This window comes from Neohortaea acidophila (genome assembly GCF_010093505.1).
Source record: "Neohortaea acidophila strain CBS 113389 unplaced genomic scaffold BDY17scaffold_2, whole genome shotgun sequence".
In the NCBI taxonomy this organism is placed as follows: Eukaryota; Fungi; Ascomycota; class Dothideomycetes; order Mycosphaerellales; family Teratosphaeriaceae; genus Neohortaea; species Neohortaea acidophila.
In genome coordinates, this window is record NW_022985511.1 from 1,330,566 (window position 1) to 1,351,474 (window position 20,909).

At 55.7% G+C, this 20,909-nt stretch overlaps 9 protein-coding genes and 1 pseudogene across 10 annotated transcripts; 3 read left to right on the top strand and 7 right to left on the bottom strand.

Moving 5' to 3' along the window:
- Positions 1 to 435: 435 nt before the first annotated feature.
- Positions 436 to 2,659, bottom strand: BDY17DRAFT_291663 (elongation factor-1a). The gene is made up of 6 exons (XM_033732699.1): positions 2,607 to 2,659; positions 2,476 to 2,544; positions 2,340 to 2,410; positions 2,225 to 2,280; positions 726 to 1,943; positions 436 to 664 (listed from the first exon to the last, which is right to left on the bottom strand). The coding sequence occupies exons 2-6, from the start codon at positions 2,478 to 2,480 to the stop codon at positions 635 to 637; spliced, it is 1,380 nt and encodes a 459-aa protein (XP_033593101.1). The 5' UTR covers positions 2,481 to 2,544; positions 2,607 to 2,659; the 3' UTR covers positions 436 to 634.
- A 138-nt stretch (positions 2,660 to 2,797) lies between these two features.
- Positions 2,798 to 5,336, bottom strand: BDY17DRAFT_291664 (uncharacterized protein). Its single transcript, XM_033732700.1, has one exon. It carries the CDS (start codon positions 5,310 to 5,312, stop codon positions 2,841 to 2,843), a length of 2,472 nt encoding a protein of 823 aa, XP_033593102.1. The 5' UTR covers positions 5,313 to 5,336; the 3' UTR covers positions 2,798 to 2,840.
- Positions 5,337 to 5,460: 124 nt separating this feature from the next.
- On the top strand, positions 5,461 to 6,597 carry BDY17DRAFT_291665 (S-adenosyl-L-methionine-dependent methyltransferase). Its single transcript, XM_033732701.1, has one exon. The coding sequence runs from the start codon at positions 5,486 to 5,488 to the stop codon at positions 6,575 to 6,577; it is 1,092 nt and encodes a 363-aa protein (XP_033593103.1). The 5' UTR covers positions 5,461 to 5,485; the 3' UTR covers positions 6,578 to 6,597.
- Positions 6,598 to 6,682: 85 nt separating this feature from the next.
- Positions 6,683 to 8,531, bottom strand: BDY17DRAFT_245076 (amino acid permease/ SLC12A domain-containing protein; the record flags this gene model as incomplete). Its single annotated transcript, XM_033730600.1, has 5 exons — positions 6,683 to 7,128; positions 7,181 to 7,419; positions 7,472 to 7,981; positions 8,033 to 8,139; positions 8,193 to 8,531. The coding sequence occupies 5 exons, from the start codon at positions 8,529 to 8,531 to the stop codon at positions 6,683 to 6,685; spliced, it is 1,641 nt and encodes a 546-aa protein (XP_033593104.1).
- Positions 8,532 to 9,852: 1,321 nt separating this feature from the next.
- Positions 9,853 to 10,557, bottom strand: BDY17DRAFT_80925 (uncharacterized protein). The gene has a single exon (XM_033738729.1). The coding sequence runs from the start codon at positions 10,424 to 10,426 to the stop codon at positions 9,941 to 9,943; it is 486 nt and encodes a 161-aa protein (XP_033593105.1). The 5' UTR covers positions 10,427 to 10,557; the 3' UTR covers positions 9,853 to 9,940.
- BDY17DRAFT_291670 (Alpha/Beta hydrolase protein) lies at positions 10,393 to 12,641 on the top strand. The gene has a single exon (XM_033732702.1). The coding sequence runs from the start codon at positions 10,690 to 10,692 to the stop codon at positions 12,322 to 12,324; it is 1,635 nt and encodes a 544-aa protein (XP_033593106.1). The 5' UTR covers positions 10,393 to 10,689; the 3' UTR covers positions 12,325 to 12,641.
- Positions 12,642 to 12,931: 290 nt separating this feature from the next.
- BDY17DRAFT_t9 lies at positions 12,932 to 13,072 on the bottom strand (annotated as a pseudogene). The gene has a single exon. The product of its transcript is annotated as a tRNA-OTHER (tRNA).
- A 759-nt stretch (positions 13,073 to 13,831) lies between these two features.
- BDY17DRAFT_291673 (uncharacterized protein) lies at positions 13,832 to 15,172 on the bottom strand. Its single transcript, XM_033732703.1, has one exon. It carries the CDS (start codon positions 15,024 to 15,026, stop codon positions 13,908 to 13,910), a length of 1,119 nt encoding a protein of 372 aa, XP_033593107.1. The 5' UTR covers positions 15,027 to 15,172; the 3' UTR covers positions 13,832 to 13,907.
- Positions 15,173 to 16,170: 998 nt separating this feature from the next.
- BDY17DRAFT_291678 (armadillo-type protein) lies at positions 16,171 to 20,050 on the top strand. Its single transcript, XM_033732704.1, has 2 exons — positions 16,171 to 19,952; positions 20,029 to 20,050. Exon 1 carries the CDS (start codon positions 16,552 to 16,554, stop codon positions 19,618 to 19,620), a length of 3,069 nt encoding a protein of 1,022 aa, XP_033593108.1. The 5' UTR covers positions 16,171 to 16,551; the 3' UTR covers positions 19,621 to 19,952; positions 20,029 to 20,050.
- On the bottom strand, positions 19,703 to 20,613 carry BDY17DRAFT_81074 (Rdx family-domain-containing protein). The gene is made up of 4 exons (XM_033738732.1): positions 20,333 to 20,613; positions 20,108 to 20,261; positions 20,029 to 20,055; positions 19,703 to 19,952 (listed from the first exon to the last, which is right to left on the bottom strand). The coding sequence occupies exons 1-4, from the start codon at positions 20,404 to 20,406 to the stop codon at positions 19,785 to 19,787; spliced, it is 423 nt and encodes a 140-aa protein (XP_033593109.1). The 5' UTR covers positions 20,407 to 20,613; the 3' UTR covers positions 19,703 to 19,784.
- Between the last annotated feature and the right edge of the window lie 296 nt (positions 20,614 to 20,909).

Sequence of the window (20,909 nt, forward strand, 5' to 3'; positions counted from 1 at the left end):
AAACCGCCCCCGTTCCACACCCTTCTCAGCCCATAAACGCACGCAAAACATCTCCAGAATCGTGCGACAAGAGAGCAGCAATACGGAGATCGTATTTCCCAGCCATCAACTTCATTCCCGCACAATGTCATTAGGCCGTAAACAGAATGCCAAACGATATCGAACGTATTCCATCTTCTCCGTCGAAATAGACACATCTCACCTCATCCTCCTCAAACTATGAGCCCACGCAAAGCATGTACAAGACGCGCGACGGATGGATGGAGACGGGGAGAATGTACCCATCAACCGTGTCTTATGCGGAAGACGCGTGTCTCAAAGAGACGGAGCGTAGATTTGACAATGCTTGATGTATTCCAGGCGCTTCGCCCGAATGGATCGATCCCACTCCCTCCTCTAGGCACGAGGGCACGGAGAACGTTCTCACCTTGAGATTACGAGCGGGCGGCGACGGGGAGAGCGAGCCCGCCGACGGTGACTGGCGATGACAAAGTGGAAAAATCGAGTACCCGGACGAGTTGCATTGCATGGGTTATCTAAAACACACGCAAGTCACTCACGCAAAAGCAGAACACCCGCAATGCATTCCATCGTCTACTGCTACTTCTACTCTCCATCAATTTCCACCAATCGCTTATTTCTTGGCACCAGCCTTGACAGCGGCCTGGAGAAAGTAAAGTTAGCAAAAGCTTGGTCTCACTATTGGATGAAACGATTGAACTCACCTTAGTGACCTTTCCGGCGCCCGCTGCCGACTTGGCAACTGACTTAATCACGCCCACAGCGACGGTTTGACGCATGTCACGGACGGCGAAGCGGCCGAGAGGGGGGTAGTCGGTGAAGGCCTCGACGCACATGGGCTTGGAGGGAATCATCTTGACGATGGCGGCATCACCAGACTTGACGAACTTGGGGCCGGACTCGATGGACTTGCCGGTACGACGGTCAATCTTCTCGAGGAGCTCGGAGAACTTGCAGGCAATGTGGGCGGTGTGGCAGTCGAGGACGGGCGCGTAGCCGGCACCGATCTGACCGGGGTGGTTGAGGACGATGACCTGGGCGTTGAAGGAGTCGCAGCCCTTGGGCGGATCGTTTTTGGTGTCACCGGCGACGTTGCCACGACGGATCTCCTTGACGGAGACGTTCTTGACGTTGAAGCCGACGTTGTCACCCGGGGTGCCCTCGGTAAGCTGCTCGTGGTGCATCTCGACGGACTTGACTTCGGTGGTGACACCAGCGGGGGCGAAGGTGACGACCATGCCGGCCTTGATGATACCAGTCTCCACACGGCCGACAGGTACCGTGCCAATACCGCCGATCTTGTAGACATCCTGGAGGGGCAGGCGGAGGGGCTTGTCGGAGGGACGCGACGGGGGGTCGATGGCGTCGATGGCCTCGAGCAGGGTCTTGCCGGTGCTCTTGGTCTTGGTCTCCTTCTCCCAGCCCTTGTACCACGGGCAGTTGGGGGAGGCGTCGATCATGTTGTCGCCGTTGAAGCCGGAGATGGGCACAAAGGGGACGGTCTTGGGGTTGTAGCCGACCTTCTTGATGAAGTTGGACGTCTCCTTGATGATTTCGTTGAAGCGCTCCTCAGACCACTTGGCAGTGTCCATCTTGTTGATGGCGCAGATGAGCTGCTTGACACCGAGGGTGTAGGCGAGCAGGGCGTGCTCACGAGTCTGGCCATCCTTGGAGATACCGGCCTCGAACTCACCAGTGCCGGCGGCAATGATGAGAATGGCGCAGTCGGCCTGGGAGGTACCAGTGATCATGTTCTTGATGAAATCACGATGTCCGGGGGCGTCGATAACAGTCACGTAGTACTTAGGGGTCTCGAACTTCCAGAGGGCGATATCAATGGTGATACCACGCTCACGCTCGGCCTTGAGCTTGTCGAGCACCCATGCGTACTTGAAGGAGCCCTTGCCCAACTCGGCGGCTTCCTGTGAGGCATGTCAGTGGGTGTCAAGGGGTGGTTGAAGTGGATGAGGAATGGAGACGAGAAATGCCAGACGGCTGCCCAAGGAGATATGGTGGAAGTGGTTGGAGTGGAGGGGTGATGTTGGAGAGGGATGCAATTTCGCTGCCCAACGCGCGCCCGAAAGCGGCCAAGTGCAAGATTTCGCACGCCCCAGACCCCGCCAAATTTTTGCCCCTCCAAAAATTGAAGAGCCAAAAACTTTTCGGGAGGAGGTGAAGTAATATGGAAAAGTGTGTCACTGACCTTCTCGAACTTCTCAATGGTACGCTTGTCGATACCACCGCACTTGTAGATCAAGTCTGAGATGAGTGTGAGTGAGGGTCTGGTGTGGAGGGAGGGATGGTGGGGGAATGCTTACGGCCGGTGGTAGTCGACTTGCCGGAGTCGACGTGGCCGATAACGACGACGTTGATATGAGTCTTCTCTTTACTGTGGGTGTTGTCAGTGCCTGCTCTTGCGTGATGTTGATGGAGGCGATGCCCGTAGATGCATACCCCATGTTGGCGGTGTTTGTGGTTGTTTGAACGGTGGTGGTTCTGAAAGTTGGCTTGGAAGTACGGTGACTGCGGCGGGTGGGTTAGTCGATGGTGCTGGCGATGGCGGGGTGATGGATGGGGGTTCTTACTGTGAAAATTACTCAGGTACGTAGCTTGTACGTTGGTATGAGCAGACGGAGAGGAAAAGAGGATGGAGAAGGTGGAATGAAAATTTAAAGTGCGAAGATTGCGCACGGCCCACTTTTGCCCCACCATGGGAAGAAATCAACGCCAGACCGGCTGCACGTGCAAGCAGTGGCAAATTCACATTCACCAGGCAACCAGCTGTATGAGTCTTTATTCACACACGATTTATTCATATATCAGCGTCTATTCATCGCCGATAGAGGGGAGATTTCCCGGGCGGTGGCCAGAGTAAGACACCGTGTCAGCCCCAAAGCGGTCGCCATCAATGCCACATCCCTCTTCCTCCTCTCTCCAGCATGCATCTCACCATGCGCAGCTTCATCAATAATAAGACTAACCCCCTTTCCACTCCCTCCAACAACCCCGCTCTGCCATTCACTATATCGCAGACGCGCCGAAGCCGGCCATCCGTCCACCATCTGTCTCAGCTCGTCCTTCGCCGTCTGTAGTATCTCGTCGTCGCGCGCGGGCACCAAATCCGCGCTCTGCCTCTGCTCAAAGCGTTCAAAGACGTATTCCACCTCAACATCTTCCTGCCCAGCCGAGTCTTGCCGGAGGAAGTGCGAAGGAATCTTGAACTTCACCGTAGGGTCACCGACAAGAGCACCACTCCCAGCAGAAACGGAGTGACGCAGCGTCCGCGTGAAGCGAGCGATTTCTGTATCTTGCTCTGCCTGCTCCCTCTGAGCTGTCAGACTGTGCCATTTCACCAGCTGCAAATCACTCGTGTCATTCAACAGAGGTATGCGATTGAAGGCATGCTGAAACGTAGCCTGCATGCGCGACAAGTGAAGACTTTGCCCGTCGGCGCCATCTGCGTAGTCAAAGTGCAGCTGAATCCGAGGGGTGTGTTGCAGGACTGTCACCCCCGCGCTGGTGAACGGCGACGGGATGAAGTGCGCAACGAGAGTTGGTGATTTCAGGAATGCATCATCGAAAGCGTATTGCTGCGCTTTGGCGGGTTGGAAGTATGAAAGCAGGGTGTTGAGGCCAGGGACTTCATATTGTATAGCCGTCGCCTGGAGTGGTTGGCGCTCCGGTTTGCCGACTTTCTTCTTACCGCGCTGAGCCTGAGTCGGCAGGGGATTGAGGATCTTGCAGAGTTGCAGTTCTTGATTTGGCGCGGTTGCGGCATGTGGACGTTCCCAGTAGCTGCTGTCGGGAATCTTGTCGCCTGGGAGAGCTCTTGTATCGCTTGCACGCACGGCTGTGGCTATATCGTCACACAGCTTCTTCGCATGCGCCCGTATTGGTGCATCTGACACATCCTTCATAGTCCTCGCGACTGCGGTGGGCCGGAAGAACTGAGTACCATGGTGTCGAAACGGCAGATTGGCGGTTGGTTCCACAGCCAGGCCGTCGTGCTGAGTCCACTTCGCCTCGTTCTTTCCCAGACTCAGCGACGTGATTGCGCTCGGGGCATGCAGAGGCAGCCTTGAGAGGAAGAGGCGTTGGGCATATTCTCTCTCCATCTCAGATCGGGCATGTATACGCAACACACGTCCGTCAAAATCCGGTTGGAGAATGCTCGACGAGTGTCGCTCTATCTCTGCGAGGACTGAGGGCGGGAACAGCTGAGCGATGCCCTGTGCCGAATCAGGCTTTTGTGTTTCCAGTATTGACTTGAAGGGTGCAAGACTCAAATCAAGCCTGCCAACGTCCCGCAACCCTGCTTCAATGAGGGTGATAATCTCTTCGGCATCTTGTCGCCGAGCAGTGACGTGCATGAGGCCTTGGTGGATATTCTGGGTGATTCTTGACGCGCGGAGCAACAGTGGCGATTGAATAAGTTGTTCGTATACGAATTGTCCATTTGGAGACGCGCGACTGAAAAGGTAGCGAGATTGCCAGTCCTCCAGCGGCAAAGATATCAGTCCGAGGCGCTGCTCTTCAGCATCTATCCTCACGTTCCAAGCGGCGCGAAGGATCTGGTTGGCTAGATGTTTCATTTTACCCTTTCCCATCTTCCCCTTTGCGATTTCGGTAGATTCTTCCGGTGGGGAAGACATAACAGGACGCCACACTGTCGCTCTTCGACGCGATGTGCTTTCTCGCTCGCCTGCAGTACTATCGACCGGTCGGGTCGCAGCAGCCAAATACGCCGCCAACTGTTTCCTGTTGTAGCCTTTGACCAGCTCCGCCACTAGTCTGTCAAACTCGTGCTGATCCAGTATGCTGAACTGCGGCCGCAGCGCCTCGATGGACTCATTGATCTCCTCTTGAGTAGGCTCCTCTCCAGAAGTCGAAATGCCACTGCTCAAATTCAAAGCAGGCGGGCTTGTAGGTGTAATCTCCGCGCTCTTCGACTTCTTCGCCTCGGGCATGTCGCGCATCACCACCACATCAAAAGGCTGCTGCATCGAGGCAATCTTCAAAGTCTCGGTGGTCTGTCGTTGTCGACGCCCTGGCTGCCCGACCACGCGACCAAGCGGGTATGCAAGGCGGTACCGCGCTCTCCTCCTATCATCGACGGCATTGCTCCTCAAAAAGACCTTGTCTGCGCCGGCGTCGTCTTGCCTGTACCGAGTGCTCGTTTGGAAGCCACGGCGACATTGTGGGGAGTAGTTGACGCGTGTGCGGAGGATGATGTGGCGGAGGTGTTGCTTGAGGCATGACGATGGCATTGCACGCCATGGTACATCGAGCATCGGCGTGGGAGAGATGGAGGATAGCTATGTTTCGTCTTTCGCATTGAATCGAGGTGAACACGGATATAATTTGAGGCTGCAAAACCCCTGGGACGCCATACGTCAAGACTTGACCTCATCATTGATTGATATCTGCGACTTTGTCCATGCGCCAACTTACCCGAACCTCAAGAATGCGTTTGCCGTTGACGAAGCTAAGCAAGAATGCAGCAGCAACAGTGCGATGTAGCATCAACCCGTCAATATCACACGTAAGAAGAAGCTACGCCATCCAAGCAGGCGGCGCCCCCATCGCCGAAGTCTTCAACCAAGGCACGAAATGGCTGCACAAAGAGCGAGCAGCAGCAGACGTCTCAACGAGCCGGCAAGTCGACTATCTCCGCGATGAAGTGGCCTTTCGCCTCTGCGAACGCCTCCTCGACATCAACCGCTCCTTTCCCAACGCGCTGGACTTTGGCGCCAATGCGTGCAACATCGCCCGCGCGCTGACCCGGCCAGACCCCGACATCGACTCGATGAAACCCGTCAAGGATCCCATCGGCCATCGCATCGGCCAACTCACCTGCACCGACACGAGTGAAACGCTGCTCTACCGCGACGCCGACCTCCCCTTCAACAACGACATCCAAATCACGCGCCAAGTGTTGCAGAACCCGGAATACCTCCCCTACGCCCCAGAAACCTTCGACCTCGTCCTCTCCTCCCAATCCCTCCACTGGATCAACGATCTCCCCTCCGTCCTCACGCAAATCAACACCTGCCTCAAACCCGACGCGCCCTTCATAGCCGCCATGAGCGGCGGCGACACGCTCTTCGAACTCCGCGGCTCCCTGCAGCTCGCAGAGCAGGAGCGCCTAGGCGGCATCGGAACGCACACGTCCCCACTCGCCGACGTGCGCGACGTAGGCAACCTGCTGTCGCGCGCGGGCTTCAAACTCCTCACCGTCGACGTGGACGACATCATCGTCGATTACCCGCACATTTTCGCGCTCATGGCGGACTTGCAGGCGATGGGGGAGGGGAATGCGGCGCTGCGCCGCGATGCGACGGGCATTCGGCGGGATGTGTTGTTGGCGACGGAGAGCATTTATCGGGAGATGTATGGGGTGGAGCAGGAGGATGGGACGGTGGTGATTCCCGCGACGTTTCGCACGATTTACATGATTGGGTGGAAGGAGGGAGGCAATACGCCGCAGCCTCTGCAGCGAGGGACGGGCGAGGCGAATTTGACGGATGTGCTTGGGGGAGGCGGGCGGATTGGGTAGGCTGTGGATGATGGACTCAATTGACTGATAAAACTTTCATTTCGTTTCCATAGCTAACAGGGGTATTTCTCTCTCTCCACTCCCCATCTCACTCCCGCCCAACACCTAGTTTGAAATGCTAGCAACGCGCTTGTCATTGCCACCCGGCTGCTTCCACAGACCAAAGAGCTGGATAAGCTCGCGCCAGAACCCAATCGGCTTGTCAATGAACGTCGCCTCGTACGCATCAATTGTCGGCCGCTCCCAAACGAGATCCACCTCCTCCGGCTTGATCCACTTGGTGCGCTTAAACACCTTCCAGAAGATGAAGAGGATGGGGTCGAGGATGACGAGGATGTAGTAGGTGAAGAAGGTGGTAACGGAGAAGCCGCCGAGGAAGGAGCTGTAGCCGAAGGTGATGACGATGATGACTTCGAAGAAGAGGGCGATCCAGGCGGAGTAGGGCTGGAACCAGCCGGTGTAGGGCAGCGTGCGGCGATCGAGGCCTTGCACTTGGCAGGCCTTGTAGAAGCGAATGTAGGTGATGGTGATGACAATGTAGTCGATGATGCCTGAAAGGATGTTAGAAATGTTTCCAAGGGTGTAAGATGGTTGCTAACTCACCTCCGGCGGTCGTAATGTTAATGAGCCAGACCAATGCCTGCTCCGAACCCTTGGAGACGGAGAGGAAGGAAAGGAAGGGGAAGACCATGACGACGAGGAAGCAGAACAATGGAACACCGCGGCGCGTGGTGTAGGCAAGGAAGCGGGGCGCGCGTCCCTCGAGGGCGAGGCCGTAAAGGTTTCGCACGGCGCAGTAGGTGTAAGTGTTGCCGGCAGAGAAGATGGAGGTCAACATGAGCCTGCAGGGAGGTTAGCGATTGACGATAGAAGGCAGAATAGATCAAAACTTACGCATTCACCAAGTCGGGAAGGCCCTTGATGCCCATATGCTGCATGGCAATGACATACGGCGATGCCGCAGCGCTGGAAGCGCCACTTTGAATCCTCGCGATGAAGTCGGGCCAGTTGGAATCACACACAATGCCGACGGCGAGTGCGCCGCCAATGAAGAAGATGCCGAAACGGACGTAGACGGTCTTGAAGGCGGTCTTGATGTAGATGCGCGGGCGACGGGCTTCCGCGGCGACCATGGAGATGTACTCGGGACCGACGATGGTGAAGGAGGCGCTGTAAAGACCGGCCAACCATCCCTGGAATTTTCCAAGACCACCAGCGCTACGGAAAGCCTTGAAGGCGGCGCCGTGTTCCCAGTAGCGGAAGCCGTACGCATCATTTTGAGGGTTGCCGCCGACCATGGTCACAAAGGTGAAGGAGAAGAGCAGGAAGATGAGGAGGACTTTGCCACCGGAAAGCCAGAATTCGGCTTCACCGTAGGCTTTGACGGCGAGGATGTTGATGAGGCTGTGTGCTGTTAGTTGGGCGGTACACGTCAAGGCAGATCTTGACACTTACGCGTAGCAGATGATTATGCCAATGATGACACCAGCTTGAGGGCCGGGGTTTGTCACGCTCTCGCCCCAGTACTCGGCGACTGCGATGAAGGCGGTGATTTCAAAGGGCTGTAGCCAGAGTCAGCAGAAGCGCATGGGCAACGAAAATGCAGTCAACTCACAATAAGCAAAGCCTCGTAAAGGAAAAAGTTCCACCCAGCCATGAATCCAAGGGCATCGTCGACCCAATGGCCGGCAAGACGAATGAAACCACCAGAGACGGGGAAAGCGACGGTCATTTCGGCAACACAGTTGTTGACCAAAGCGACGACACAGGCGTAGAAGGTGTAGGCAATGAAAAGACTGCCGGGGCCACCTTCTTCGAGGGCACCACCAATGGACACGAACAAAGCCGTGCCAATGGAGCCGCCGATGGCGATGAGTTGGATCTGTCGATTGGCGAGATGTCGCTGAAGGCCGTCGGCATTGTCGCTGACTTCGCCTTCCTGCACATCGGGCATCTCAGGCCTGAAGCCATCGGTCACCACCGCCTGGCTGCCGCCCTTCTCTTCTTCGTAGCCCTTCTTCCAGATCGCCATGGTGAGGAGTCCAAGAGGAGCAAAAGGGAAAGTGGAGTGAGAGAGAGAGGATCGCTATGGAAGCGGAGAGGTGGAAGAGAGGAGGGGAGCAAGACGGAGAGGAGGGTGGACCTCGACGGCTTTATCTACTGCCAAGTGGGCATTGGGCCGGGGGTACCATGTGAGGCAGAACGAGGTACCACAGTACAACACCAGCTCCATCCGTATGGCAGACACGGCACGCGGGCTGCCTAGATGCAGGCGATCCTTCCAGACCGTGCGCAGCACTGGGCAAAAAGTCTATCCGCGGCGTGTGTGTCGATAATCTCCTCGCCCTGCATTCGGGAGAAGCGAGAGGGCAGTGACACCTCCAATCACATCGGCGCCATCTCGCTGCCAAACTTTAAGCCAATCCCATTGCGGAAGCTGTGCGGCGGCGATCAGGCGATGGGCTCCGCTTGGGATTCGGGTGAGGCATTTCATCCTTTCTCGCTGGGTAGGATACGGGTGGCGAAGCGTCTTCTTTGCGATTAGCACCCAGCAGGCAAGTCGCACGCTGATCACCCCAACTTCTCTGCCCCAATCCGAGCGGGCCCAAACGTAATGGTCGGCTTGGTCGGTGATTCCAAGTCGCATGAACCGCCTCCACCTCGACGTGTGCCAAGGCCTGACATGCGACCCACATGCTCATGGCCCGCACGTGACTGTTGGTGAATCGGCGCAAAGGCGGATCAGATGAGGAATATCCAGCAGCAACTCCACGCGCATACAGTATCACCTGCACGCGACCATGGCATGGGAATTAAGCCATCTGCCAGTCCGAGACCCCAAATCTCCCCGGCTGTCATCGACCTGGTGCCGCCAGCCAAGAGGGTGGCGTTGGATGCCTGCAGGTCTGTGCGATCTAGATCCACCCAGAGGCTGAAAAATTGCAGGCCGAGGGAAAGTCTAAACGCTCGAGTCTGCTGCGCGATCGGGGCCCAGGCGCGAGGGCCGAGAGCCCAGCCTTCGTCGCCGCCTCGTGCCGCCTTCTGCAGGCGACCGGCGCCTTTTGCCTTCGATGCCGCGATTGGCCGAGCACGAGTCCAGATCTTTCAACGCTCCCCCAACCCGGTCGGCAGCTGCTTTGCTTCTTTGGCAAGGCGACATTTTTGCCGAGAGATCGCCGGCATGTGATGCCTGGCCTGACCTCGCGCGAAGGCAGCCACCTTCATCCGCCTTTTGTCCGCCTGATTGCTGTCGTTGAGGGGAATAATAAAGGCAAGGCCTGTCTGCTTCTTGTAGCTCTAACGTTATCCCCGGGAAGAGCTCTTTTCACATCCTGGGTCAGCGTCGGTGTGATAGTGCTCGCGTCAAGCACCGACGTGATGGTGGCTCGCTGCCTGGGTAATGGTGCTCGCATCTTGAGTGAGCGTCGATGTGATGGTGCTCGCATCCTGAGTAAGTGTAGAAATCGAAGTAACGAATGCCATCAACGTCTTAGCCCCATCAGCAGCAGTGACAGTGAAGTGACCGTGCTCGCATCCTGGGTCAGCGTCGAAGTGATTGTGCTCGCATCCTGGGTCAGCGTCAAGGTGAGTGTGCTCGCGTCTTAAAGTAAGCGTCGAGATAATGGTGCTCGCAGACTCGGTGCTCGCGCCTTGAGTAAGCGTGGAGAATACGGTGTTCGCGTCTTGAGTAAGCGTGGAGAATACGGTGTTCGCGTCTTGAGTAGGCGTGGAGAATACGGTGTTCGCAGACTCGGTAACGGTGCTCGCGTCCTGAGTAATCGTCGCAGTGATTGTGCTCGCATCCTTGCTATTGGCTCTGAAGATTGCAAGATTCTCATTCGCTTCCATCACTTTTCTTTACATCTGCAGGTATTTCCAGATGGGTGCCATCACAATCTACGATTCCTTCTTGCGGGTCCATGTCCAATACATCGTACTCGCTGCCCGATGCTTATGCACTTGTACAAATTCTTTCTAAGCCTACGACGTTACACCGACTCAACTCGCGCAGATGGATCGAGCCCAGGTAGTATTGTCGTGTGCGCTCTCATTGCCTCAATTTCTCATTGCTCTTCCTCCTCTTCTTCACCCGTGTCAAACTCACAGCAAAGATGCGTCTGGTCGGCAGCCTCCTCACCCTCGCCACGCTCTGGCTCTTGGTAGCCGGAGAGGGCAGCAGTGCAGCGGCGCGCCTGCAAAAGTTGAGACAACAGCGTGAGGATCGGCTTCGTGAGCATTTCAAACGCCATCAAGTGCAAACGCCATCCGCACCGGTCCTGGAGAAGCGTGCATCACCGTTCCTGAACTCCAAATCAGAGCAGTTCGAGGTGAATGGCAGTGCGTTGCCCGACGTCGATTTTGATGTCGGAGAGAGCTACGCCGGCCTGCTACCCATCTCCGACCATCCCGACGAAACCCGCCAGCTGTACTTTTGGTTTTTCCCCTCCATCAACCAGACGGTCTCGCAAAATGAAATCACCATCTGGCTGCAAGGTGGGCCAGGCTCTGCATCCACCGGCGGACTGCTCCTCGAAAATGGCCCCCTCCTCTCCCAACCGGGCACGGTCAAGCCATACCCCAACGCCTTTTCGTGGAATAACCTCACCAACATCGTGTGGGTGGACCAGCCTGTCGGCACGGGCTTCTCAGTGGGCACACCCAACGTGACCAACGACTACCAAGTCGCCGACCAGTTCATGGGCTTCTTCAAGAACTTCATCGACACCTTTGCCATGCAAGGCTACAAAGTGTACCTGACCGGCGAGTCGTTTGCAGGCTACTACATCCCGTACATCGCGAACGGTTTCATCGAAGCGAACGACACCGAGTACTTCAACTTCAAGGGCGCCGCCATCAACGACCCGATCATCGGAAATACAGTCATTCAGTTCCAAAGCGTGGCAATGCAGTATGTCAATACCTGGGCCAACGTGTTTGGCTTCACTCCCGCCGTCCTGGCAAGCCTCAACGCGCAGAATGAAAAGTGCGGCTACGCGGACTATGTCAACAAGTACCTCACCTTCCCACCCCCTCCAGCACCCTTCCCGGGGCCTTTTGGGAACAAGGCTTTCGGGGAGACGGGGCCGAACGACTGCAACATCCAAGACGACATTCTCAACGCAGTGTCCCTGCTGAACCCCTGCTTCAACGAAGACCACATCTTCGACACCTGCCCAATTCCATACACCCTACTTGGTGCCGGCTTCCTGGCAGACTTCAACCCTTCGGGGCCAGCAGTGTGGTACAATCGACCCGACGTCAAAGCCGCGCTGCACGCCCCCAACATAACATGGGAGTTTATTACCAGCAACAATATCTACGTAGGCCCCAACACCACGTTCGAACTGCAAGACGGCGACGACTCGTTCCCGCCCGCTCAAATTGGAATCGTCAGTCGCATGATCGAAGCAACAAACAACATCATCGTCGGCGTAGGCGGACTGGACTTCCAGCTGCCAGCCAATGGGACACTCCTCGTCTTCCAAAACATGACGTGGAACGGCGGACAAGGCTTCTCAGCCTTCCCGAATGAGACCCTCTTCGTCCCGAACTACCCGCAAGGCGTCGACGGCCAGCTGACCGGCGTGGGCGACATGGGCACCTGGACTTCCGAGCGCGGCTTCACGTTCTACATCAGCCATTGGGCAGGCCATGAAGACCCCTGGTACACTCCCGGCGTCGCCTATCGCGTGGTGCAGACGATGTTGGGTCGCATACCCAATCTCAGCGATAAGGGAGACTTTTAGTCGGATTTATCGAGCCTACGAGCCAGTGTGCTTCTTATCGAGGCGGGAGGGCGGATCAAGACGCACTTCTCGGCGCCGGTGCAGCGGAGAGTGGAGACGACGACGTTACCATCGTGTGATTCGAGCGGTGGGATCTGCGGAGAGTCGCTCACCTGGCTCGTAGATAGAGGCTCGTGAGATATCTTGCCCAATTCGAGTAATGTAGTCCTAGCAGCACACTCGGCTAGCCTCACGTGATATGCAGCAGGTCTAACCGTGCCAATTTCCCCGCACGAGGCCCCACTGTCCTGTGCTTGGGCGACAACCGGGCATGCTTCATCCACCCGGGGTATACTGCCCTCATAGTTCCAATGATTCCCTAGCATGTACCACGTGATAGCCTGCTCATGTATTCCATATCATCGCCGGTCAAAAAATATGGGTGACGTCAGAGCAGCCTTCGCGCACGTGAAGATTTTGCCAAGTCCGGGGCAAGGCGGGCCAGCTGATTGGTCAGCCTCGCCCCTCTCTTGAACCTTAATTACATGATATCGGCTTTTGCCAATATCGGTACATAGCCGCGGCAAAAAATGCACGTATCGGTGCAAGCATTGCTCCAATTGGCTTACTCCCCATCTGGGAATCGAACCCAGGTCTCCCGCGCTTGTTATTTGCAATGACAAGCGGAAATCATCTAATATTTTTTAGCATTTGATTCAGTGAACTCCGGTGAGTCCGTAAGAACTTACGACCACTAGACCAATGAGGACCTTGATTTGATGTGAGCCAGTGATCAGTAATTGTATATATTACCCCGGTACCCTACTCTCGATGCCGCCCGGGCTGGGCTGATGATCGTTCTGTCGTGCGTACGGGCTATTGCTGTTTGACTTGTTGCAAAAGCTCGACTTCGCATCAGACTCGGCGGCTATGGATTCTTACGGACTCACCGGAATTCACTGAATCAAATGACACGGTGGAATAAATTATTCGACGCGACAAGGACTCGGGAAAACTCATTTGCGGTCAAGACTGGAGATGTGCGAGTCTGTCCTCGTGGATTGAGGCCGTGTGGTGACGATGAAGGAATAGAGGACGGCCAAGCCAAGGATAAATCATGGCGAGAGGTGGCGGATGAGAATCTAACAGCAAATGGAAGCTCTTGTTATGAAGGAATTTATTCGGCGGCCGTTGTCGAACTCAGCATGAATTTACAAGCGGCGGAGCAAGGCTGTCGCAGAAGACAAAGACCGCGAAGTGCCCACGACGGAAGAGAGCACCAGCAGGCAATCAATAGATTTTGACGAGAGGCAGCCGATGAGAACACAATGGCAGATCGGAGCCTCATTGTTGTTAACATATCTATTCAAAGGTCGTTGTCGAACTCCAGATAACTTCATGAGCGGTGGAGCAAGGCTGTCCCCGAAGACGGGGACAGCGTGGTGGCCATGAGGGGACAGATGGTGGAACAGGCAGTGAATAAATCATGGCGAGAGGTGGGATATGAGCATCTAATTGGAAATGAGAGCTGCAGTTTCGTACGAATTCCATTCAACCGGCGTGCCGAATTCTATGAAGTTCATCCCTTCCGCCCCGATCTAGAACTACTCCAACTCCTCGAGCACGAGCCTGTGCATGTCGATGCTCGAAGGTCCCACCCCCTTCTTACACGCATCAGCGACGTAAGGCGCAGCAACCAGCGCCTTCATCGCGCGCTCAAAGAACTCCCCCGACATCATCCTCTTCAGCCCACCAGAACTCGCCCCAGCTGGAGCATCCATGAAAGTCGGACCACCCAACTTCTGCGTGTTCGTCCACGAGCATGGCAGCCCGGCGTTCACGCATTCCTGGCACCGATTGACGCTCCCCACCTGCTGGCAGTCGCAGTCTGCATCTCCGAGCACCGTCTTGATCAAGAAGCAGCGGTCGCAGTCTCGGCGGTTCTTGATCTCGGCTTGCAGCGTGCGAATGGCTTGCTTGGATACACCCTGCATGCGCTTTTCTCCCCAGATGGGCAGCTTGTCAACCCACCCCCAAGTCAGACTGCGCCATGCTCCGTTGACGTTCTCGAGGCCTAGATCTCTCATGCGTTTGGCCGGGACCTCGAGGCTGAATCTGGGGCCGATGAGTTTGGCCAGCGGTTTGTCGGACCGAGTTGCAATGATTTCTTGGTTGAAGGCATCGGTCTTGATCTGGACTTGACGGGTGAAAATGGGTGCGCCAACCCACTCTTGCACCTCTGGATACTTGGCGTTCATGAGGTTCATGAACAGCAGGGTACCACGGCGGTACTTGTCCGATCCACCAGGCGCAGCGTGCGCATACTCGTCCTCGGCGCTCATCTGGAGGTATCGGAAGTTCATTGTCTCGTCATCTTTGCCTTTCCAGAGCATCTTCACGGCGATGGCGTTGACGTCTTCCCAGTTCGACCAGCATCCAAACTCGGAAAGGCGGAAGAAGGAGGCCGGATGCTTGGTGTCTTTCATGACTTCGAAGACGATGAAGAAGTTGTCGCCGGCGGCCGGGCGCTGATCTGCTGCTTCGCCTTTTGGAACGGGCCACTTGATGCTAATGTTGGCGGTGAGGGGTAGGAGATGGATGTGAGTGATCTTCGCAGTGTCCCCCATCACCTGGGCGCTGCGGTAGAAGAAGAAGCGATCTGAGATTTCGCCGCGGGAGAGGAGCGGCTTTTCGATGGCGGTAGACGTGCTCAAAGCGGCCATTGACGTTGTGACATCCGGGTCAGGCTCGTACTTGACGTCCCATTTACCCCCGAGGGCTGGACCGATTTCGACGGCGGAAAGTCGAGCCGTAATGCGGGGGGCGTTTAAACGGGCGCGCAGAGCCAATGTGGCGATGCCATCGCCAGGTGAGTACTGTTCGATAGTACCTGTCTCTCCTTCGCCGACTGTTATGCTAGGTTCGTTGATGGCAGAGAAGCGCTTTCGCGCTTTGAATGTGCGATTCACGACATCGCCGGGCTGTGGACGATCGGCCATGGTCGTCGAACGGAAATGGGGAAGGGCGGAGGTGGATAATTTTGATGAAGACGTTGAGGAAGGCAAAGGATGCAAATGTAATGCGAGTGAACTGAGCGATGTAAGGTGAAGAGGTTGAGGAAGAAGAAGAAGAAGATGAAGATGAGAAATGAAGCAGATTTTGGGCGAATGAACTGAGCGGGGTGTCGGTGTGACGATTGTGGCGGCCTTGTTGTGAGGGACAATAGGAAGGAAGTGAATGTGAGGTTGCAGCTGATTGACGCTGGGTGCTACATTCACTTACACGTGAAGTCACTACGATGCCCACCTGGGGTCTCGGATTTTCTACCGAAGATGATGCAGCCCGGGGGAGCAACGGTCGTAGCACCGAGTCCGACCATGCATGATTCTGGGTGGAATGTACACGGTGGTGAGTTTTGGGCTTGTGCTTTACCCATGTTCACGTGACAATTGGTCCGAGGTTTCAGCGTTGTGATGTGCTGACTGCCTCATCCCAGTGTAGTGATGATGGAAGAGGAAGTCCGTGGAAAGCAAGGTGGATTTCGAGAGCGCGAAGAAGAATGGAGATTGGACCATTTGAGCGAAGGGTTGTCTCGGAATTCTCTGGTTGTATCGCACTGAAGAGGACTGGCGCAGGACGGTATGTTGTAGCTGCGTGGGCTGGCCGTGTTACCCCCCATTAAGGCGGAGTGTTGTCTCGGTATTTACCAGTTCTTTGCGACACGAGGACACCTAGCGCAGAGCAAGATGTTGTCGCTGTGGTTGGCTGACTGCCTCCTCCCGGTGCGAAAATGGAGGAAGAGGCCGTCGGTGGAGAGCATAGCTACTTTTGGAGAGTGTGATGAGGAATGGAGATTCATGATTTGGGCTGAATTTCTTGCTCTCTTCTTCGTGAAGTGAAGTCCAAGTGGGGCCGTGGATGATTGCCTGAGGCTCAAGTCCAAAAGTCCGAAATCGAAGCACGAGACTTGCACTGTCCCTTCATATCACCCACCAATATTGTGACTCGCAGTACTGAACGCCCAGAGCCGCTTATCCACACCCTCTCAAGCTCCCATTATCTTCATTCACCCCTGCCGGAAGTGTCCCCGAGCGTTGGAGATCATTTTGACTCACTGAGATCTGCCCACATCAACACCCCTCGACTCATGGCACAATAGCTCTTGCAGCAACGCTGCAGCGTGCAATCACGCTGCCATGTCCCGACCCTCAAACCCCTTCACACCCCTCGAACGTCCATCCACTCAACATGGACGCCCAAATAGAGTCCGCCATCGAACTCGCCTTCAACCCCACCACCAATCAAGCCCTCAAAGCACAAGCATACCAGTTCCTCGACACTCTCCGCTCAGATGACAATGGCTGGCAAGTCTGTCTCACCCTCTTCACCCGCACACAACCCCTCCCCTCCGAGGTTTCTCGCCTCGTGAGTCTGGAGATTGTCAACAATGCCGTACAGATGAAGAGACTCAGTCCATACAATCTCGCAATCACCAAGGACAGCTTGATGGGTTTCATTCGCCAGCGATACGTCGACCCGGATCCGGCAAGAGCAGACAGTCCAGCAATTCAGAACAAGCTCACCCAGACCTTGACCTACCTCTTCACCGCCCTCTACCCCGATGAGTGGCCCAGTTTCTTCGACGACTTCAAGAGCTTGACAGGGGAAGGCAATAGCAATCCCGTCGCTACAATGTTGTATCTGCGAATAATTGGCTCCGTCCACGATGAGATCGCCGACGTCATGATTCCACGCTCTTCGGAGGAGCAGAAGAGGAGCTCACAGCTCAAGGATTTTGTCCGCGCAAGAGACGTTAGCAAGATTGCAGTCACATGGCAGGAAATTCTCTCGCGCTGGCGGCAGATCGATTTAACCATTGTTGAGCTTTGCTTGCGGACAATTGCAAAATGGGTGTCGTGGGTTGACATTGGCGTGGTGATCAATCAAAGCATACAAACTGCGCTGCTGGACCTTGCCGGCCAGCAAGGCGACTTCACCTCCGAGACAAAAGAGGCACAGGCCCGAGATGCTGCTATTGACACATTCACGGAGACTGTGGGGAAGAAGATGGGTGCCAGCGACAAGATTGAACTGATTCGTTACCTGAACCTGTCGGCGATTGTCGGGCAGCTTGTTGCAAGCCGAGCGCTCAGTGAATTGAGAAGTACAAGCAACTACGACACCGATCTTGCCGAGACAGTGGCGAAGCTGGTCAACAACGTGGTGTTTGACCTCGTCAAAAGCATCGAATCGGACCAGGTGAACGGGCAGACGATGCAGCAGGCTAACCAGCTTCTGCAGACATTTGTCCCGTACCTCCTGCGGTTCTTTGAGGATGAATATGACGAGATCTGCTCCGCTGTCATCCCATCGCTCACCGATCTTCTCACAATGTTCAGACGGAACGTCAAAGCCCGGGGTGGTCTACCGTCCGAGCACGCGGACATGCTTCGGCCAATTCTCAACGCCATCATTGCCAAGATGAAGTACGATGAGACTGCAGCATGGGGCGAAGAGGATGAAGCGACCGACGAAGCAGAGTTTCAGGAGTTGCGGAAGAGGCTCTATGTTTTGCAGCAGACGGTCGCTGCCGTGGACGAAAGGCTGTATGTGGACGTTCTCACGCAAGTCATTGGCACTACCTTTTCGCGACTCAACGCAGCCGACAGCACATCCAAGCCAAACTGGAGAGACCTTGACTTGGCACTGCACGAGATGTATCTGTTTGGAGAACTGGCCGTCAAAAACGGCGGGCTCTACCAAAAGAGCTCACCAAGTTCGGAGGCCTCACACCGCCTCCTCGACATGATGGCGACCATGGTTGATGCTGATCTCGCCTCGCACCCTCACCCAGCCATTCAGCTACAGTTCATGGAGATTTGCGTACGATACGTGCAATTCTTTGAACACAATTCGGCCGCCGTGCCGAAAGTGCTCGAGACCTTTGTCCGCTTCATCCATTCCGATCACCCGAAGATCCGCCTCAGGAGCTGGTACTTATTCCAAAGATTCGTGCGGCACTTGCGGTCGCAGCTGGGGAACGTGGCATCCAACGTAGTGGGGGCCGTCAGCGATTTACTAGCCGTCAAAGCCGAGCTACCAAAAGAGAGCGAAGACGATGAAGGCAGCTCGGATGACAACGGACAGAGTGCTGATGCAGCATTTACCAGCCAACTCTACCTCTTCGAGGCGGTAGGCTGTGTCGCCAGTACATCTGCAGTACCTCTCCAAACTCGAGTCGCGATTGCAAAGAGTGTCTTGGAACCACTGGCGTCCGATCTGCAACAGCACCTGCCAGCTGCGAAAGGCGGGAACGCCCGGGCTATCCTCCAAGTCCATCATGTTGTCATGGCCATTGGCACCCTGGCTAACGGCTTCTCGGACTGGATGCCTGCCGCCACCTCCGGTAGCCCTCCACCGACCGAAGTGAGCATGGAGTTCGTGGGTGCAAGCGAGGCGGTCCTCGTCGCGCTTGAGGCACTAAAGGAGAATGCCGACATTCGAACCGCTGCTCGCCATGCCTTCTCCCGCCTTCTCGGCGTGCTAGGCTCGCATATTTTACCACAGCTGCCCAGATGGATCGATGGACTCCTGTCGGCTGCTAGCTTCAACGATGAAATGGCCATGTTTCTCCGCACGCTGGCTCAAGTGGTGTACGGGTTCAAGTCGGAAATCTTCTCCATCCTCGACACTCTGCTGTCCCCACTTCTTCGCCGTGTCTTCACGGGTCTCAGCAGTCCAGTGACCGGCACAGACGATGAGATTCAATTGCGAGAGTTGAGGCTACAATATCTCAACTTCATCCTCGTCATCCTCAACAACGACCTCGGCTCTACACTCATCAGTCCCACGAACCAAGGCATTTTCGACTCCTTCATCGCCACCATGTCCCGCTCCGCCACCACCCCTTCAGACCCGCAGTCCGCCCGTCTAGCTTTCTCAGCACTAACCCGCATGAGCACCATCTGGGGCGGACCAGACATCGCCCCCTTCTCCGACACAGCACCCGCCCCCGACCTTCCAGGCTTCGATACATTCATCCTCTCCCAGCTCTCCCCTCTCCCCTGGAGACTGATAGCCAGTCCCGGGTTCAACGCCAGCGACGCACAGATGCGCAGCGTCGTGCAGGAAGCCGGTGCACTGCAGTGGACGATCTTGCGCAAGGCGGGCGCCCAGTACCAGCGGCAGCTGGAAGGCGAGCTCCGGAATTTGGGTGCCAGTGACGAGGGCGTGCGCTCGTTTTTCGAGAGTATCAGTGGGGATGTGGTGGGCTTTAGGAAGTTTTTCGCCACTTTCGTGCAGCAAGCCAAGCGATGAGGGAAGGTGGAGGCTTGAGGATCGTGATGTGTGGGAAGCGAGGGCGGCAAGCTTGCGTTCCAAGATACCCGGGTTGGTGTTGCTCTTAGTTGAATCGACTTCACGCATAGGTTCAATCTGATATTGGGCCTATCGAACGACTCTCAGTCTGCAGTCGGCGTGCCTCATTGGCAATCCTGACAGTCGTCTGCGGTCTTCTTCTCGGGCTCAGCGACGTCTTTCGCTTCAGTTTTCTTTTGGGCGGCGTCCGAAGCGGCCTTGCGTGATGCTGTGTCCGAGTGGCCCAGATTCTTCTCTGGTTGGATGAAGTCGCGGATCTTTTGCTTCAGGACCTGAGGTGAAGGGTTCTTGAAGTCAGCTTTGAGAGATAACAGTAAGTTGGACGATGCTAGGACATGTGCCACGCACTTTAGTCTCCGGAAAGCCTCCATCTGTCTTGAAGCGAATGTCAGCAAACCGAAAAAGACCACAGGTTCCAAGGGCATACCTTTCGATCCCAAATCGCCACCGATTGAGTCGTGGAGCTCGCGTCCTGGTATGTGAGATAGATGGTGAATATCCCGCCCGTGGACGGCAGCAGCGCGATTTCCCCAATCTCTGTGCCGAAGGTGGAGAGGAGTTCCTGCGCGTAGTATGCTGCTCTGTTTGATCGTAAGACTACAGAACAAGCTGGACGGGAAGCAGTCGAAGTGCAGGAATGGACTATCCCCACCTTAGCATCCATCTACACTGTGTGCAGAAGGTTATTGCGACTCGAGGGAGCTTGATGTCTTGTTGGCTGTCCATTGTGAGATTTATTCTGTCCGGTGATGATAGAGGGATGGAAGAGGGACGTTCGTGACGAGCTTTGCTTCAAGAGGCCCGTGCACCGAGCCTTGCCATGGGCCGGGGCCGCTCCTTCCTCTTCAAATTGGACCTGGTCGAAACGATGAAGCACTAATGTCCTTCTTTTCAGCCTCCAGGCACAGTATATCTCCATAACACCTCCACGTGACTCTACTAATCACGACGGGGTTCCAGGACGAAGCGAATAGCGGCGAGCAAGATGATTCTACCGGCTGTGCAGCCCGGATGATGGACATGATGTTCTAGTTCGACTCCTCCAGGTAATTGAGAACGACAGTCCTCTCGAACTACGACACTTGTCGATCGAGTGATTGCGTGAGTCGCCCTGCATGTCCCCACACGTGATGGACGGTCCATGCAGAGACCAAGGTGCATAAGCCCGCGCAGCAGCGGCAGCACGAGCAGATGTGATGGTTGTTTTCCGACACTTTGGTGGGGCTACG

Excerpts from the sequence above, each read along its gene's own strand:
- BDY17DRAFT_81074 (XM_033738732.1), bottom strand. The coding sequence starts at position 20,406 with ATGGACAGCCAACAAGACATCAAGCTCCCTCGAGTCGCAATAACCTTC. Across the intron at positions 20,262-20,332 it reads CAGTGTAGATGGATGCTAAG|AGCAGCATACTACGCGCAGG; the intron begins GTGGGGATAGTC and ends ACGATCAAACAG. Across the intron at positions 19,953-20,028 it reads GAGGCTTTCCGGAGACTAAA|GTCCTGAAGCAAAAGATCCG; the intron begins GTGCGTGGCACA and ends CCTTCACCTCAG.
- BDY17DRAFT_291664 (XM_033732700.1), bottom strand. The coding sequence starts at position 5,312 with ATGCTCGATGTACCATGGCGTGCAATGCCATCGTCATGCCTCAAGCAA.
- BDY17DRAFT_291663 (XM_033732699.1), bottom strand. Across the intron at positions 1,944-2,224 it reads CCATTGAGAAGTTCGAGAAG|GAAGCCGCCGAGTTGGGCAA; the intron begins GTCAGTGACACA and ends CATGCCTCACAG. Across the intron at positions 665-725 it reads GCGCCGGAAAGGTCACTAAG|GCCGCTGTCAAGGCTGGTGC; the intron begins GTGAGTTCAATC and ends TACTTTCTCCAG.
- BDY17DRAFT_291678 (XM_033732704.1), top strand. The coding sequence starts at position 16,552 with ATGGACGCCCAAATAGAGTCCGCCATCGAACTCGCCTTCAACCCCACC.
- BDY17DRAFT_291670 (XM_033732702.1), top strand. The coding sequence starts at position 10,690 with ATGCGTCTGGTCGGCAGCCTCCTCACCCTCGCCACGCTCTGGCTCTTG.
- BDY17DRAFT_80925 (XM_033738729.1), bottom strand. The coding sequence starts at position 10,426 with ATGGAAGCGAATGAGAATCTTGCAATCTTCAGAGCCAATAGCAAGGAT.
- BDY17DRAFT_291673 (XM_033732703.1), bottom strand. The coding sequence starts at position 15,026 with ATGGCCGCTTTGAGCACGTCTACCGCCATCGAAAAGCCGCTCCTCTCC.
- BDY17DRAFT_291665 (XM_033732701.1), top strand. The coding sequence starts at position 5,486 with ATGCGTTTGCCGTTGACGAAGCTAAGCAAGAATGCAGCAGCAACAGTG.